The sequence below is a fragment of the Danio rerio genome, chromosome 24 (genome assembly GCF_052040795.2).
Source record: "Danio rerio strain M-AB ecotype USA chromosome 24, GRCz13ab, whole genome shotgun sequence".
NCBI lineage: Eukaryota > Metazoa > Chordata > Actinopteri > Cypriniformes > Danionidae > Danio > Danio rerio.
The window spans coordinates 2,521,624-2,536,282 of NC_141044.1; the positions used below are offsets into that span (position 1 = coordinate 2,521,624).

Genomic DNA, 14,659 nt, shown 5'->3' on the forward strand with positions numbered 1-14,659 from the left:
AAGAAAATTGTATTTGAATATGCGGCAACTATAGTTCCAATGGGCAAATATGTTGTAAGAACCATTCAATGTAAAATTTGAGAAGGAGGAGAACATTTGGCTTTCTAACTCAAAGCAACTCCTTACAAAAGATCAATTCATATTTATAAACACATTTATTATATTTAAAATTGGAAAACCATTTGATATGAACCCCCAGAAAATTATATCATTTAAAAAAATAAAATTTAATGAAGATGAAAACACAAGGAACTAATCCATTTGTCTTAAAGTGATTAAAGATTAAACTAGTGTGTGTCAATAAGATAATTTTTATATAGAGTTGAAGTCAGAATTATTAGCTCCCCTGTTTATTTTCCCCCCCAATTTCTGTTTAACGGAGCGAAGAGTTTTTCAACACATTTCTAATCATGATTGTTTTAATAACTCATCCCTGATAACGGATTTATTATTTTTTTTTGCCATGCTGACAGCACATAATATTAGACAAGATATTCTTCAAGACACTTCTATACAGCTTAAAGTGAGATTTAAAGGCTTAACTAGGGTAATTAGGTTAACTAGGCAGGTTAGGGTAATTAGGCAAGTTATTGTATAACGATGGTTTGATCTGTAGACTATCGAAAAGTTAATAGCTTAAAGGGGCTATTAATTTTGAACTTAAATGGTGTTTAAAAAAAATAAAAACTGCTTTTATTCTAGCCGAAATAAAACAAATAAGAGTTTCTCCAGAAGAAAAAATATTATCAGACATACTGTGAAAATTTCCTTGCTCTGTTAAACATCATTTAAAGAATATTTAAAAAAAGAAATAAATAGTTAAATACAATTATCACAAATATTGCAATAATTAGTTATAATTAATACAAGTATTAATAGATATTAATAATTCAATAGTTTTAATGTCCTATTCCCCAGAGCAAAATCCCAAGTGTGGAGAGCGTCTAAAAGCAGGAGTTCATTATTTTCTGTTCACTCAGCACTTTAACTCTGCTCCAGTGTAGTTTTAACTCTTTGTAGGAGTGGGAGCAGAGGGAGATGTTAATTTTACTCTGAGGATTTTGCTGTGTATCACATTGTGTTTTAAAAACATCTACTTTAAAGTAAAGATATTAGTTAAAGGATTGTGTTAAGATGGGATATTATGATTATGAAAATTAGTTTAAAATTAAACTTTACTTAAAAATCTGTGTGCTTATACCCCATTTAACAGCACGTTTTACCTCATTTCTTCCAATGTCTCTTCCAGTTGTGCGCTGCCTTGGGATCCCTGGACGGGTGGTCACCAACTACTGCTCTGCTCATGACAACACAGGCAACCTGAAGACAGACATTGTGCTTGATGAGGACGGGAGAATGGACAAAAGCCGAACAAGAGATTCAGTCTGGTAAGATTTTCCAAACAAGATTGTCTGAAAATAGACAATAAATGCATTATTTAACATAAAACTTCCATCTAAAGATGTCTCAGGTGTTGTAACAGTTGACTTGAGATACTCCAATCCTAATGTGACTGAAAGGTTGGTTGGCAATACAGTTACGTTGCAATACTTTGTTTTTATAGGAACTACCATTGCTGGAATGAGGTGTTCATGAAGAGGCTTGATCTGCCTGATCAATATTCTGGCTGGCAGGTGGTCGACTGCACCCCTCAGGAGACCAGTGATGGTATCATCCCTGCCATGACATTTGCCATTTCATAAGCATATCTTAAGGTCTATCTAAGATATTCTCCTTCTTTGATTCAGGTCTTTTCAGATGTGGCCCGACGTCTGTCAATGCAATCAAAGAGGGAGAGCTCAGCTATCCATTTGATGCAAGGTTCGTCTTTGCAGAGGTAAGAAGAAAACATGGCTAATGTTTTGACCTTAATTTACAAGTTCATATCTACGTGCATGGACATAACTCTTTCTCTCCTCAGCTGAACAGTGATGTGATTTACCATAAGTCTAATAAGTATGGAAAAACAAAGATTATCCATGTGGACACTTCGTACGTGGGAAAGCAGCTTGTGACCAAAAAGCATGACAGTAACGACTATATGGACATCACTTCTAGCTATAAATATTCAGAAGGTAAATTTCATTCAGTCTACAGCTGGGGTGTCCAAACGTGGTCCTGGAGGGCCTGGTGCCCTGCATAGTTTAGCTCCAACCTGTTACACACCTGCCTGGAAGTTTCTACTATATCTAGAAAGAGCTTGATTAGCTGATTCAGGTGTGTTTAATTGGGGTTGGAGCTAAAATATGACACTAAAATTGGCCCTCCAGGACTGAGTTTGGACACCCCTGGTCTACAGGATAAAAAAAAAAGCAATGTGACATTAGATTAAGAGAGCAGATATTATTGAAGCAATGTTTTTTTTTTTTTACAAGATCTGTCTTTGACTTGATTGATACTCTATGGAACAAGGAGTAATAGTGACTTGCAGGGCTTTCTTGAGGAATCATAACCTTTTAAGAGTTGCCTTGTGGGAGCTACAATTTATTAGTGCATTTGTGACTAGTTAGTGAACAGAAAAGGCCTTTCACTTATTTATATTGACATGCTTGACAAACCAAGAACTTTGGTTTTCTAATTTGGCTGTTTTAATAGACAACCCCATTTAGTCATCTCAAAAGTCCTGAATATTAATCCATCTAGGGTAGTTTGACTTTGTAGTTCTAGATTGGAATGTCACACATTAAAAATACAATTGGTTTTAATAACCCTACCTTGGGATACCTTATTGACCTTATTCTCTGCAGACGAGTGGGCGCTGCCATTTGAATCTTTTTGGCACGAGACTTCCGGTCTCATTCACTTCCATTCATTTTTAGACATTAAAAACTGCTCGTTTCGCTGTTTGATGTTGCAAACTGATATTTCCTTGTTATATTATTCTACTTGGTCTGTATAGTCATGCAAACATTTGTTTGCAAAGCAAGTAGTTTGACCGTTTTTGCCGTTTATTAATCCTTGTCATTTCTCCCATAGGCGACTGAAACGGAAGTTCTAAGACAATCGCGAAAACAGGCGCACTTCCGCATTTTAGAATAAGGTCAATAGAGGATAGACAATATTATATATATATATATATATATATATATATATATATATATATATATATATATATGTATATGTATATATATATATATATATATATATATATATATATATATATATATATATATATATATATATATATGTATATATATATATATATATATATATATATATATATATATATATATATATATATATATATATATATTTATATGAATACCAAATATCTAGTGGTAACAGAGGCCAGAATATAATAGTTGTATAAGTAAACATCATGCCCAAGGATTCAAGTGGTAGACAAGAAAATAATGCTAAAGTAGACAGTAGATATAGTGTCAGTGAACCTGATAGGGTTATGTTGGTGCCGTGACCCAGATGGAATTGAGGTTTAGTGGGGTGAGTGTGATGGAGTCCAGCTAGTAAGAGTGGTTGGGTGAACTTCACTCCTTTAGGCTCAAGATGTACAACCGATGATGGACATGCTAGGTCAAATTACTGCATAGATAGAGGGGGCTACAGTGGTACAGGTAATGTTAACTTTACTGCCCTCCTTCCAATAAACTGTGATTGGAATTTACCTAGAGCTTTGTTAGGAAACTGTATAGGTTACAACATGTACAAATACACTTAACAAAAGTGTTCTGATTAATGTTATGGAAAATTCTGCCAAGTCTGGTGGGTTTAAAAAGGGAAGGAGCTAAACTGGTGCTGTGACCCAGATGGGAGGCCTAGCATTGTGCAAGAATGGTGTAAATAAACAGAAATCCACTGAGCTCCAGAGATATATTTTAGCAACATTGTTAGCATACTTCCCCTCTCATGCCATACATGTTGGTTTGAACCAACTTAGAGCAGTCCTAATACACTGTAGGGGTTACAACATGTTCATATACTCTTAATAATAGAAGTCTGATTGATGTTATGAAAAATTCTGCCTATTCTGGTGGGTGTACAAATGGTGGGTGTTAAATTAGTGCTGTGAGCCCAATGGGAGGCTAAACTAGGTGCAAGAATGGTGCAGATAAACCGAACTCCCCTGAGCCCTAGAGATGGATTTTAGCAACATTGTTAGCATACCTCCCCTCTTATGCCATGAATGTTGGTTTAAACCCAGTTAGGGCAGTACTAGGTAACTGTAAGGGTTACAACATGTACATATACACTTAACAAAGGTAGACTGATTGATGTTATGGAAGAATTTGAATTAGTCTGGTGAGTGTAGAAATGGTAGGTGTTAAACTGGTGCCGTGACCCGGGTGGAAGATTAAGCAGAGTACAAGGATGGTATGAATAAACCTAACCTCTTAGCTGCAGAGATATACATTTAGCCACATTGTTAGCATACCTCCCCTCTTATGCCATAAAGGTTGATTTGAACCCACTTAGAGCATTACTAAGTAACTGGAGAGAACATGTACATATACACTTAACAATAGCAGTCTGGTTGATGTTATGGAAACTGGTGCCGTGACCCAGATGAGAGGTTAAGCAGGGTGCAAAAATGGTGATTTTAGCATACCGTGTTAGCATTCCTACCTGTTGTTTTAAACCCCACGTAGAGCAGTGATGGGAAACTGGAAGAGTTATAACATCTTTAAAGTGATTTAATTGATGTTATGGAAAATCCTGGTTGGTGTACAAATGGGAGGGGGTTACACTGGTGCAGTCACCCGGATGTCAGTCTACCTGCCTTCCATGCCATGAACATTGATTTGAATCCCACCTAGAGCAGTGCAAGGCAACATGAGCGGTTACAGCAGGTAGATGTTAGTATACCTGCCTCCCATGCTGTAAACGTTGATTTGAACCACACCTAGATTGCAACATGTAGATTGAACAACATAGGTTTGACTGATGTAATGGAAAATCTAAATCTTTAACCTACAACTCTCCTGACTCTAGCAAGTCTCAAGGAACGTCAGGTTATGCAGATGGCAGAGCGACGTGGCGTTCCTAGCAGGAAATATCTGACACTCCCTGAAGCAGGTGTGGAAATCCAGATCCAGACTAACACCATCAAAATAGGTGACGACTTCAGACTAACAATGAATATTAAGAACAAGTCCAGCAAAGCCTGCACCGTCATTGCCACTGTCACTGGCTGTGTGGTGTTCTACACGGGCATCACCGGCTCAGATTTTAAGCTTGAAAACAAAAAGGCATCCGTGCAAGCTTCAAAAAGTGAGTCAGACACAACTGGTTCAGTAACACTGCACAAAACTTAACAACATTATTAGCTAATGGATCATCATATCTTTACAGCTGAACCTGTGACAATAGACATCAAAGCTGTGGATTACACACCACACCTGGTGGAACAGGCCAACCTGCTGTTTGTCGTGTACGGCATTGTTGAGGAAACTGAAACACCCCTCACCACTATGAGAGTTATCAATCTCCAACTTCCCGAACTCACAATAAAGGTAAATATATCCTTCTTAACCCTTTGTAGGGCACTTATTGAAATACTGATTGCAAAACAACAACAAAAAACAAAGCATTACCGGGGAGTTATTGCAAGACTTCTTTCATTCATACATTTTTTTTTTGGGTTAGTCTCTTAATTAATCAGGGTTCACCACAGGGGAATTAACTGGCAACTTATCCAGCACATGTTTTACACAGCGGATGCCCTTCCTGCTGCAACCCATCACTGGGAAACATTCATACACACTCATTCACACACGTACACCAATTTGGTCAACCCAATTCACCTGTACAGCATGTGTTTGGACTGTGGGGAAAACCGGAGCACCTGGAGGAAACCTACGGCATGCAACATGCAAACTCCACACAGAAATGCCAACTGACCCCACCCAGGCTTGAACCAGCAAACTTTTTGCCGTGAGGTGATTGTGCTACCCACTGCGCCACCGTGACGCCCCATTGCAAGACTTTTATGACTTTAAAAATGATACTGTAATTAATGAAAATATCATATATGGTTTTTTGGCTGATAAAAAATAACTTAAAAGTAAGTTTTGTGTAACGCGTAAAGAGATAAGTCCTCCAAAATGGTCAATTACGTCATCATTTACTTGTTTCCAACCAGTTGAATTTCTTTCTTCCTTTTAACACACACAAAGAAAATTTAAAGAAAGTTGGAAACCTGTAACATTGACTGATGAAATCAATAATTTCCAGCTTTCTTCAAAATATCTTGTTTGGCGTTCAACAGAAAAAAGAAACACATAAAGGTTTGCAACCACTTGAGGGAGTTTAAATAGTGAGCAAATTTTCACTTTTGACTTTACAATCCCTTTAATACTGACACAAATTTCACAGAACACAATAATAACTTTGAAAAATAAATGCTAAATATTCAGGGGCATTCAAGTTTCTTGGCTGTACTTTGAAAAAAATGGCATCTCTGCGTCTGTTAAATGCAGATTTAATTAATCAATTCATAATCAATATGTAAATGTACTGTAACTATTATGTGTTATGATGCATTTACACAATACTACCAGATGCTAAACATGCAACTTAGTTTTATTGTACATGAACTGTCAACATCAATGCTGCATTTATTGTAACCCACATGCTTTGTCACCGAAAAACTCATTAAGGTTCAATAAAAAAAAAATCTGTGCCGAACTTTTGGCTAACTAATCTAATATAATAGAGAGTACATATTGATTATTAGTTCTTATTTTAGCAAAGGTTTTCCAGTCTTACCCATTCAACAATACAACGTGCAATGTGAATGCATTAACATGTGTTGGTGCTCTACATTATAATTAATCTACAGATGTCTGGATCTCCCCGGGTTGGCAGTGATCTCTTGGTCAGTGTGGAATTCACCAATCCCTATAATTTCCCCCTGCTAAAGGTTGAGCTTCGCCTTGATGGACCTGGTCTGATACAGACCAAAGTGAAGCACTACAGGTAAACGTCATATTTACCACACTTGTCGAAAGTGCCAGTTAATAAGCAATTGTCAAATTCATTATTCCACTACACACCTATAAGCATGCTCAGACATAAAAAGTATTCGACATGTTTGTTTAAGGGATAATGTACATCAAGAATAGACAGAATAAAGCAGGTTAATCAGCAGCTGTTGTATAAGACTGAAAAGCTTTATGTAAGGGAAAAAGTCGAGACGGTAGTAGTCCAAGATACTTGATTCTGGTCAGTCACAACAGAAGAGGTATGTTATTCCCTGATAACAACCGCTAATTAACACAGGCTCACCCAGGAACTTTCAATCACCTTGACAGTCAGTGAATACCTTCACATACATATACTTAAAAAACATACACATTCATGTATATCTGCTTGTGTTTTTGTATTATTATATTTTGATAAATAGGTTAGTGTCAGCTCCATTCAACCTGTTTAGGTTCTGTCAGCTTTGTCTTTTGACTGTTTGGCGCCGTCTTGTAACTGAATATTGCACAATTGCCCAGCTCCACTCAGCCGCTTTCATTTCTGGCAAAGAATTAATAATACACTAAGGCTGTGAACAATGCTTTGTGTCTAATTGTTATCTTTTGTGACAAGTAAGCCATGTAATAAGCAGGATAAAGTACATCCTGGATGATTTGTTTGTCTTTGCATCCGCACAAGCCTGTCTTATTAGATTCAGCGGTTGTTATCTCAGAATAACATACCTTGGAATGTCCCGACTGACCAATCAGAATCAAGTATTCTAGACAGTTGTGTAATAATTCAATTCATGTTTATGTCCATAGCGCATCTACAATGTAGATTGTGTCAAAGCAGCTTCACATAGAAGTTCTTGTTCTTGTAAGGGCTGGTAACTCGAAGTTCAGTTCACTAATAGTAATAATCTGACATAACAACCAGCTGGATGTACATTATCCCTCTTATTAGACAGCTACTTGCCACAAAACATTGATTTGACCAATAATTGACAAGCTCTTATATTAAACAAAGCTTGCAGAATTCATAGACTAAATTAATTAATTGTTATTATTCAGTCACATAATGTGACCAAACAGTTAGGCATTACATCATGCAAGCTTTGTGTTTAATTAAAGGGTAACACTTTACAATAAGGTTCATTAGTTAATGCGTTTACTAACATGAACTAATCATGAACAACACACGTACAGCATTTATTAATCATAATTGAACATTTACTAATGCATTATTAAAATCTAAGTACATGCTTGTTAACATTAGTTAATGCACCATGAGTTAACATGAACTAACATTGAACTACTGTATTTTCATTAACTAACGTTAACAAATACATAGTAGATGTATTGTTCATTGTTTGTTCATGTTAGTAAATGCATTAATTAACATTAACTAATGAACTATTGTAAAGTGTGACCAGTTAAAGAGCTAGCAATTACAGCTCAGAGCAGTATTTTGTGTCTATTTTGTATCTAATTGTTTAGATCTGTGGCAAGTAGTCATGTAATAAGCAGGATAATGTACATCCAGTTGGTTGTTTTCGCAGAATAATACAATATACACACAGCAGCTGCACTGTAAAAAAATATATTGTGGCCTTAAATGTTTTAGTAGAAATAATCAAACTGACTGAAAATATTATGCTAAACTTTGTGTAACTTAAAAAATTAAGTAGAGAGTTGATTAAACTAAGTGAAAGCAACATAAAATTATTCGTTGTCTTGACTTTTTGTCAATACAATTGTTTACAGTGTGATAAAGCTGTCGGGATTTGTTCTGTGAGAACTGGCTAGATGTACAGTTGAAGTAGTATTCAGCTTAAAGTGATATTTAGAGTTTAATTAGTTAAGTGAGGGTAATTAGGCAACTCATTGTATAACGATGGTTTGTTCTGTAGACAATCAAAAAATATATAGCTTAAGGGGGCTAATAATATTGACCATACAATTGTGTTTAAAAATTAAAAACTGCTTTTATTCTAGCCAAAATAAAACAAATAAGACTTTTTTTCAGAAGAAAAAATATTATAGGAAATACTGTAAAAAATATCATATATCTGTTATACATAATTTGGGAAATATTTAAAAAAGATTATCAACAATAATAATTCTGACGTTAACTGTACATTATAGCATACATACCTTTATGTGATTTACATCTGTGTATGCTTGACATTATAACATTTTAATTAAATTCTTCATATATGTTGTGTTTTTGCAGCCAGATTTTACCTGGAGCGTCAGTGAACTACACAGTGTCGATGGTCCCTCGAGCTCATGGAAAGAAGGTGCTGATGGCCTGTCTGGACTGCTCTGCGCTGAGACAGGTCACCAATCAGCTGGAGTTTGAAGTACTGAAAAAAGAGTTGGTGACACAGGGAACGATTAGATTCAGGTCATGAAAACAGAACAGCTGCAGAGTTTGCAGGGCAATTACTTTGCTTCACTTGTATGCATTTTTTCGAAATCAAACCAAATGTTCAAATCTCATTCAGAACAAAATCCCCCTGAGCACCCTAAATAAACATAAGCAATCATTTTCTGAAATGATGTTGAATCTTATGCTGCTTAAAGCCAATTTGACTGACTTTCTTCTGTGATTTAGGTTGCCAGATCTGAGGAAAAAAATAAATCAAACACAATGACAACTCAAAACCTGCCCCAGCTGGAGTTTGTAGCACTGAAAAAAAGATTTAGTGACGCAGGGAACGATTCAATTCAGTTCATTAAATAAAAATTGCTGAGTTTGCAGTTCCAGTACTTTGCATCACCCGTATGCATTGATTAAATTAAAATAAAAATTAATCAAATGTTCAAATATTACATTTAATTCAGAACAAATTCCTCCTGAGCTCCCTAAAGAAATACAAATATTAGTTTACTAAAACGGGCGACGCAGTGGCGCAGTGGGTAGCACGATCGCCGCACAGCAAGAAGGTCACTGGTTTGAGCCTTGGCTGGGCGTTTCTGTGTGGACTTTGCATGTTCACCCTAATTAATAAAGGGACTAAGCCGAAAAGAAAATGAATGGATGAATGTATTTACTGAAACGATGTTGAAAGCCAGTTTGACTGACTTTCTTCTGTGATGAGGGTTGTCAAAAAAAAAAAAACATCTGAAAGGCTACTGAAAACCTGCTGCAAAAAATGAAGTCAGCAACCCCTGGGATTTTAATGAACTAAGTTTAAATTAAAGTTGTCTCTAAACTGAACTGACCAAATGTATACCCAAGTGAATGAGTGACTAATGATCATTTTGACACTTTTTAAAATTAATTTTTTACTATAACCAGTTAAACACCCAAATTTCATTTGAATCTTCTAAAACAAATATTATGATATTGACTTAACAAAGCCAACATACTGAAATCCTATTTAATTATTATATCTACTAGCTGCAAAGCCATTTTTCTCTTGTCCACCTAGAGTCAATGGCTAAATTCCCACAAAGGGAAATGTTTTCCATATCTGAATACAGTGTACATGTTACTGACAGACTTTTCAAACACCAAACAACACTTCTAAGCCTACCTTTCTCAGATGTGGGAGTAACTGATGTTCTGTTGATTTAATATGTGATGCTCCATCATTTTACTCAGAGGTTGTTGGGTTGCCAGGTATCCATGCTGGGCGCAATGTCCATATTCAGTCTTCAATCTGTATTTGCAAGAAAGAAACATTTTCGCCACCTGTGTCACGCTAATGTAAATAAATAATTAGACATGCAACTTCTAATTATTTCCCATAACTGCATTTTCAAAAGATCAGTAGTGTGGGAAATCCAAAACCCTGGCAACACTGTCTGTGACCAAACACAAAATATTAAAAATGATTTAGAAAAACTGTTTTGTTGTTGTTGTTGTTGTTCCATAAGAAAGTACAAGAACTTTACAATGAGAATTCTTTGGCTGAGAAATCCCCTTTAATCAGCCTAAAAATTTGAGAAGTATAAATGAATGGCATGTATTCTGAAATGTGTTGTGATCTCTATTCTATGTATTGATATATTCTCTTATTGAGAGGAATCTGTACTGCATTCATAACATCTGATTTTCTCTGCTTTAATGCCATGGAGTACATTTAATAATGAAAAATAACAATAAAGTTAAGAATTACAGCTTTTCTGATGACTGGAGTTTATTTATATTGTAAATTTCCATCTGAACACGACCACCTCATATTTATTATAGTAATACCAACGATATTAAAGAACAAACATTGCTCATAACAAGACCTACCTTCATGCAGATTTCAGTTGCAGCCCATATCAACCACACCTGACTGTAATTATCAAGTGCTGTTCCTGTCCTGATTAATTGGTCAGGTGTGTTTGATCAGGGTTGTAGCTAAAAAGGTAGATCTCCAGGAACAGGGTTGAGCACATACACATGCACACACACTTGTACAGGCTTTTGTGGGTGCTGTTTGCAGATTTGTTCAGATTTTTTTTTTTAATTAATATTTCATATCCAATAAAAGTTAAGAAATATGAATAATGACAATCATTAACACTGGCTGGGCATTTTCTAGTCAAATATAAAATTCCACTAACTCTGTGCGCCCTCTTGTGGGTTTATTCAACATCACTCTCAATTTAGCTGATGACTAGGGCCACTTCTGCGGAAGTTTTTTTAATAATTCTCCTGAGATTTTTGGTAAAAATCTGCAGATTTCTGCGAAATTATTTTGGGAGTATCATAACTAAAACATTAATATGTAAAATAAATATATATATTTTAACTGTTATTTAATGTTTAAAATGTAAATCCAAATAGATTCACTTTATTTGGTAACCAAAGCAAGTCTCTCATATAATATCGCTACAAAAAGACAGAAAATATTACTTTACAAACTGAACTGAACATAAATCAGATGAACATTTTCATATTAGGCAATAATATTACTGAAATTAATAAAAAAACTGAATACATTTAAATATTACACACATTTACACAAGTAAATAAACATAATTAATGATGGGCTAAAAATCTGAGGAAATCTGCGGAATTCTGCGCATGCAAATTCCGTGTCGGCTTATTATTATAGAGAAACTATAGAGTTATTATAGAGATGTGGAAAATACATTGATCAGAATAATAAAACAACGCTTGTAGCTATGATTGAAAATAAAATAAAAATAGTCTCTCACAGACATAGTTTGCTTAGTCTCTTTAGTCATCAGGGGTCACCACAGAGAAATGAACTGCCAACTTATCCAGCATATGTTTTACGCAGTGGATGCCCTTCCAGATGCAACCCAGTACTGGGAAACACCCATACACACTCATTCACACACATACACTCATACAGTATGGTCAATTTAGTTCATTCAATTCCCCTATAGAGCATGTGTTTGGACTGTGGGGGAAACCGGAGCACCTGGAGGAAACCCACGATGACAATATGAGACTCGAAACAGGGACCTTCTTGCTGTGAGGCAACAGTGCTCTCCACTGAGCCACCATGTCACCATTATAGAGATCATTCATTCATTTTCTTTTCAGCTTAGTTCCTTTATTAGTCTGGGGTCGTCACAGTGGATTAAACCGCCAACTTATCCTGCATATATTTTACACATGCCCTTCCAGCTGCAACACACCTCCGGGAAACTTCCACACACACTCATTCACACTCATACACTACGGACAATTCAGCTTACCCAATTCACCTGTACCACATGTCTTTGGACTGTGGGGGAAACACTGATGAATACATAAATATAGTGGAAAATCTAGTCATAAATAATTGATTGGAATCACACAAGAGGAATGTGGAAAGGGGAAAATTTTCACTTTTGGGTCAAGTATTTTACTTTACTTAAGAGCTTTTAAATGATCTGCACAAATAAAATTGAAGTTGTGGAAAATAGTGAAAGTGAAGTGAGCCTGATCAAGTATGGTTTTACCCAACACAGTAGGTCACTCGATTCAGAACAAACCAATAACACCTAAATTAGTCAACACATCTCACCAACACTGCACATCTCCCCAATCAAACACATCATTTGTAGAGAATCCAATTTGAATTGGGCTTCCAGTTCTGAATTGTATTATCATACTTGAGCTCTGAGCTAATTATCATAAGATCTTTTACCTATACTAAAAATGATAGATAGATCATCAATTGGCAGAAAACCTGTCATAGGTCTCCCAATTAATTTACATATCAATATCATTAATCTGAATTCATTCATTCATTCATTCATTCATTCATTCATTCATGCATTTTCCTTCGGCTTAGTCCCTTTATTTATCAGAGGTCGCCACATGCACATGCAAACTCGACACAGATTAACCAACTGGCCCAGCTGGGACTCGAACCAGTGACCTTTTTTCTGTGAGGTGAAGGTGCTAACAACTGAGCCCCTTTGCCGTCCTGCAATGATTTTGGATTGATTATTATTATTATTATTACGTATACGTTTTACGTTTTTCAGCTGCAACCGAGTACTGGAAAACACCCATACACTCTCAAATTCACACACACAAGTACACTATGGCCAATTTAGCTTATTCAATTCACCTATAGCGTATGTGTTTGGACTGTGGGGGGAAACTGGAGCACCAGGAAACCTCCGCCAACACGGGGAGAACATGGAATCTTCACACAGAAACGCCAACTGGCCAAGCTGGGACTCGAACCAGCGACCTTCTAGCTGTGAGGCAGCAGTGCTAACTGAATAATAATCTTTATCAACATTATCTGTGACTCAAGTAGGGATGAGAACAGTAAACGGCTCCATCTTTTGCTGTATAAATAAACTTGCCTTGCCTTAACTTCAAAATTGAATCCCCAAAGCAATTGTTTTAAACTTTCAGACCTCCAGCTTATCACTGGAGGTTATCAAACTCAAGTGTTACTTTTATTTGATTTTGCAAACCTGTTTTTTGTTTCAATTCCTTAAAAGACGCCTTTAAAATTGAAATTGATAAACAAGGAACAAGGTCCAAGCTGACTTTTTGGGTCAAACTGAAAATGTCACAAGTTTAATTTCCCTGTATTTTCCAGCAAAGCTTTATTGACATGACCGCTGAGGCACTTCCTGATATTCAACATGGCAAGATGCCTTTATGTAATATAACTCTACAACAATGAGTTATAATTTATCCTATGTAAAGTTCAAGGTCGAGTTTAGAGTTGTTTCAATCCATGGTTTGAATCATTCTTTTAGTGCTACATCAACTTGTCTCTAACCTTAATCAGCAGATAAAATATAAAACATACCAACTCCATTAATCCTTTCTCTGACTGTAGACAACTCTTATAGCTACCCACACCACTAAACCTGTGCCTAACCAGCCCAATCTCCTGAGAAAGCATAACTATTTTATGTTTTGTCAGTTTAGTGGCCATTCATTCAAGTTCAGGTGTACGAAAATGTGGTAACACTTTACAATGAGGTTCATTAGTTAATGCATTTACTAACATGAACAAATCATGAACAACAAACGTACAGCATTTATTAATCATAATTGAACATTTACAAATGCATTATTAACATCCAAGTCCATGCTTGTTAACATTAGTTAATGCACCATGAGTTAACATGAACTAACAATGAACTACTGTATTTTCATTAACTAACGTTAACTAACATGAACAAATACAGTAGTAGATGTACTGTTCATTATTTGTTCATGTTAGTAAATGCATTCATTAACATTAACTAATGAACCTTATTGTAAAGTGTGACTGAAAATGTTTATTTAAAAGAAGGCGCAGCACAAA

At 35.8% G+C, this 14,659-nt stretch overlaps 1 protein-coding gene across 3 annotated transcripts in view; it reads left to right on the plus strand.

Annotated features, from left to right (window-relative positions):
* Nucleotides 1–11,048, plus strand: part of f13a1a.2 (coagulation factor XIII, A1 polypeptide a, tandem duplicate 2) — a 55,854-nt gene extending 44,806 nt beyond the window's left edge. For all 3 annotated transcript variants that reach the window (XM_087309028.1, XM_087309029.1, XM_087309027.1), the window contains 8 exons: nt 1,250–1,388; nt 1,565–1,668; nt 1,749–1,837; nt 1,922–2,075; nt 4,948–5,226; nt 5,308–5,468; nt 6,797–6,933; nt 9,154–11,048. In XM_087309028.1, the coding sequence (XP_087165154.1) occupies nt 1,250–1,388; nt 1,565–1,668; nt 1,749–1,837; nt 1,922–2,075; nt 4,948–5,226; nt 5,308–5,468; nt 6,797–6,933; nt 9,154–9,334 (1,244 nt within the window). In that variant the 3' untranslated portion in view covers nt 9,335–11,048. The remainder of the gene's footprint in view (nt 1–1,249; nt 1,389–1,564; nt 1,669–1,748; nt 1,838–1,921; nt 2,076–4,947; nt 5,227–5,307; nt 5,469–6,796; nt 6,934–9,153) is intronic.
* The last annotated feature ends 3,611 nt before the right edge of the window (nt 11,049–14,659 follow it).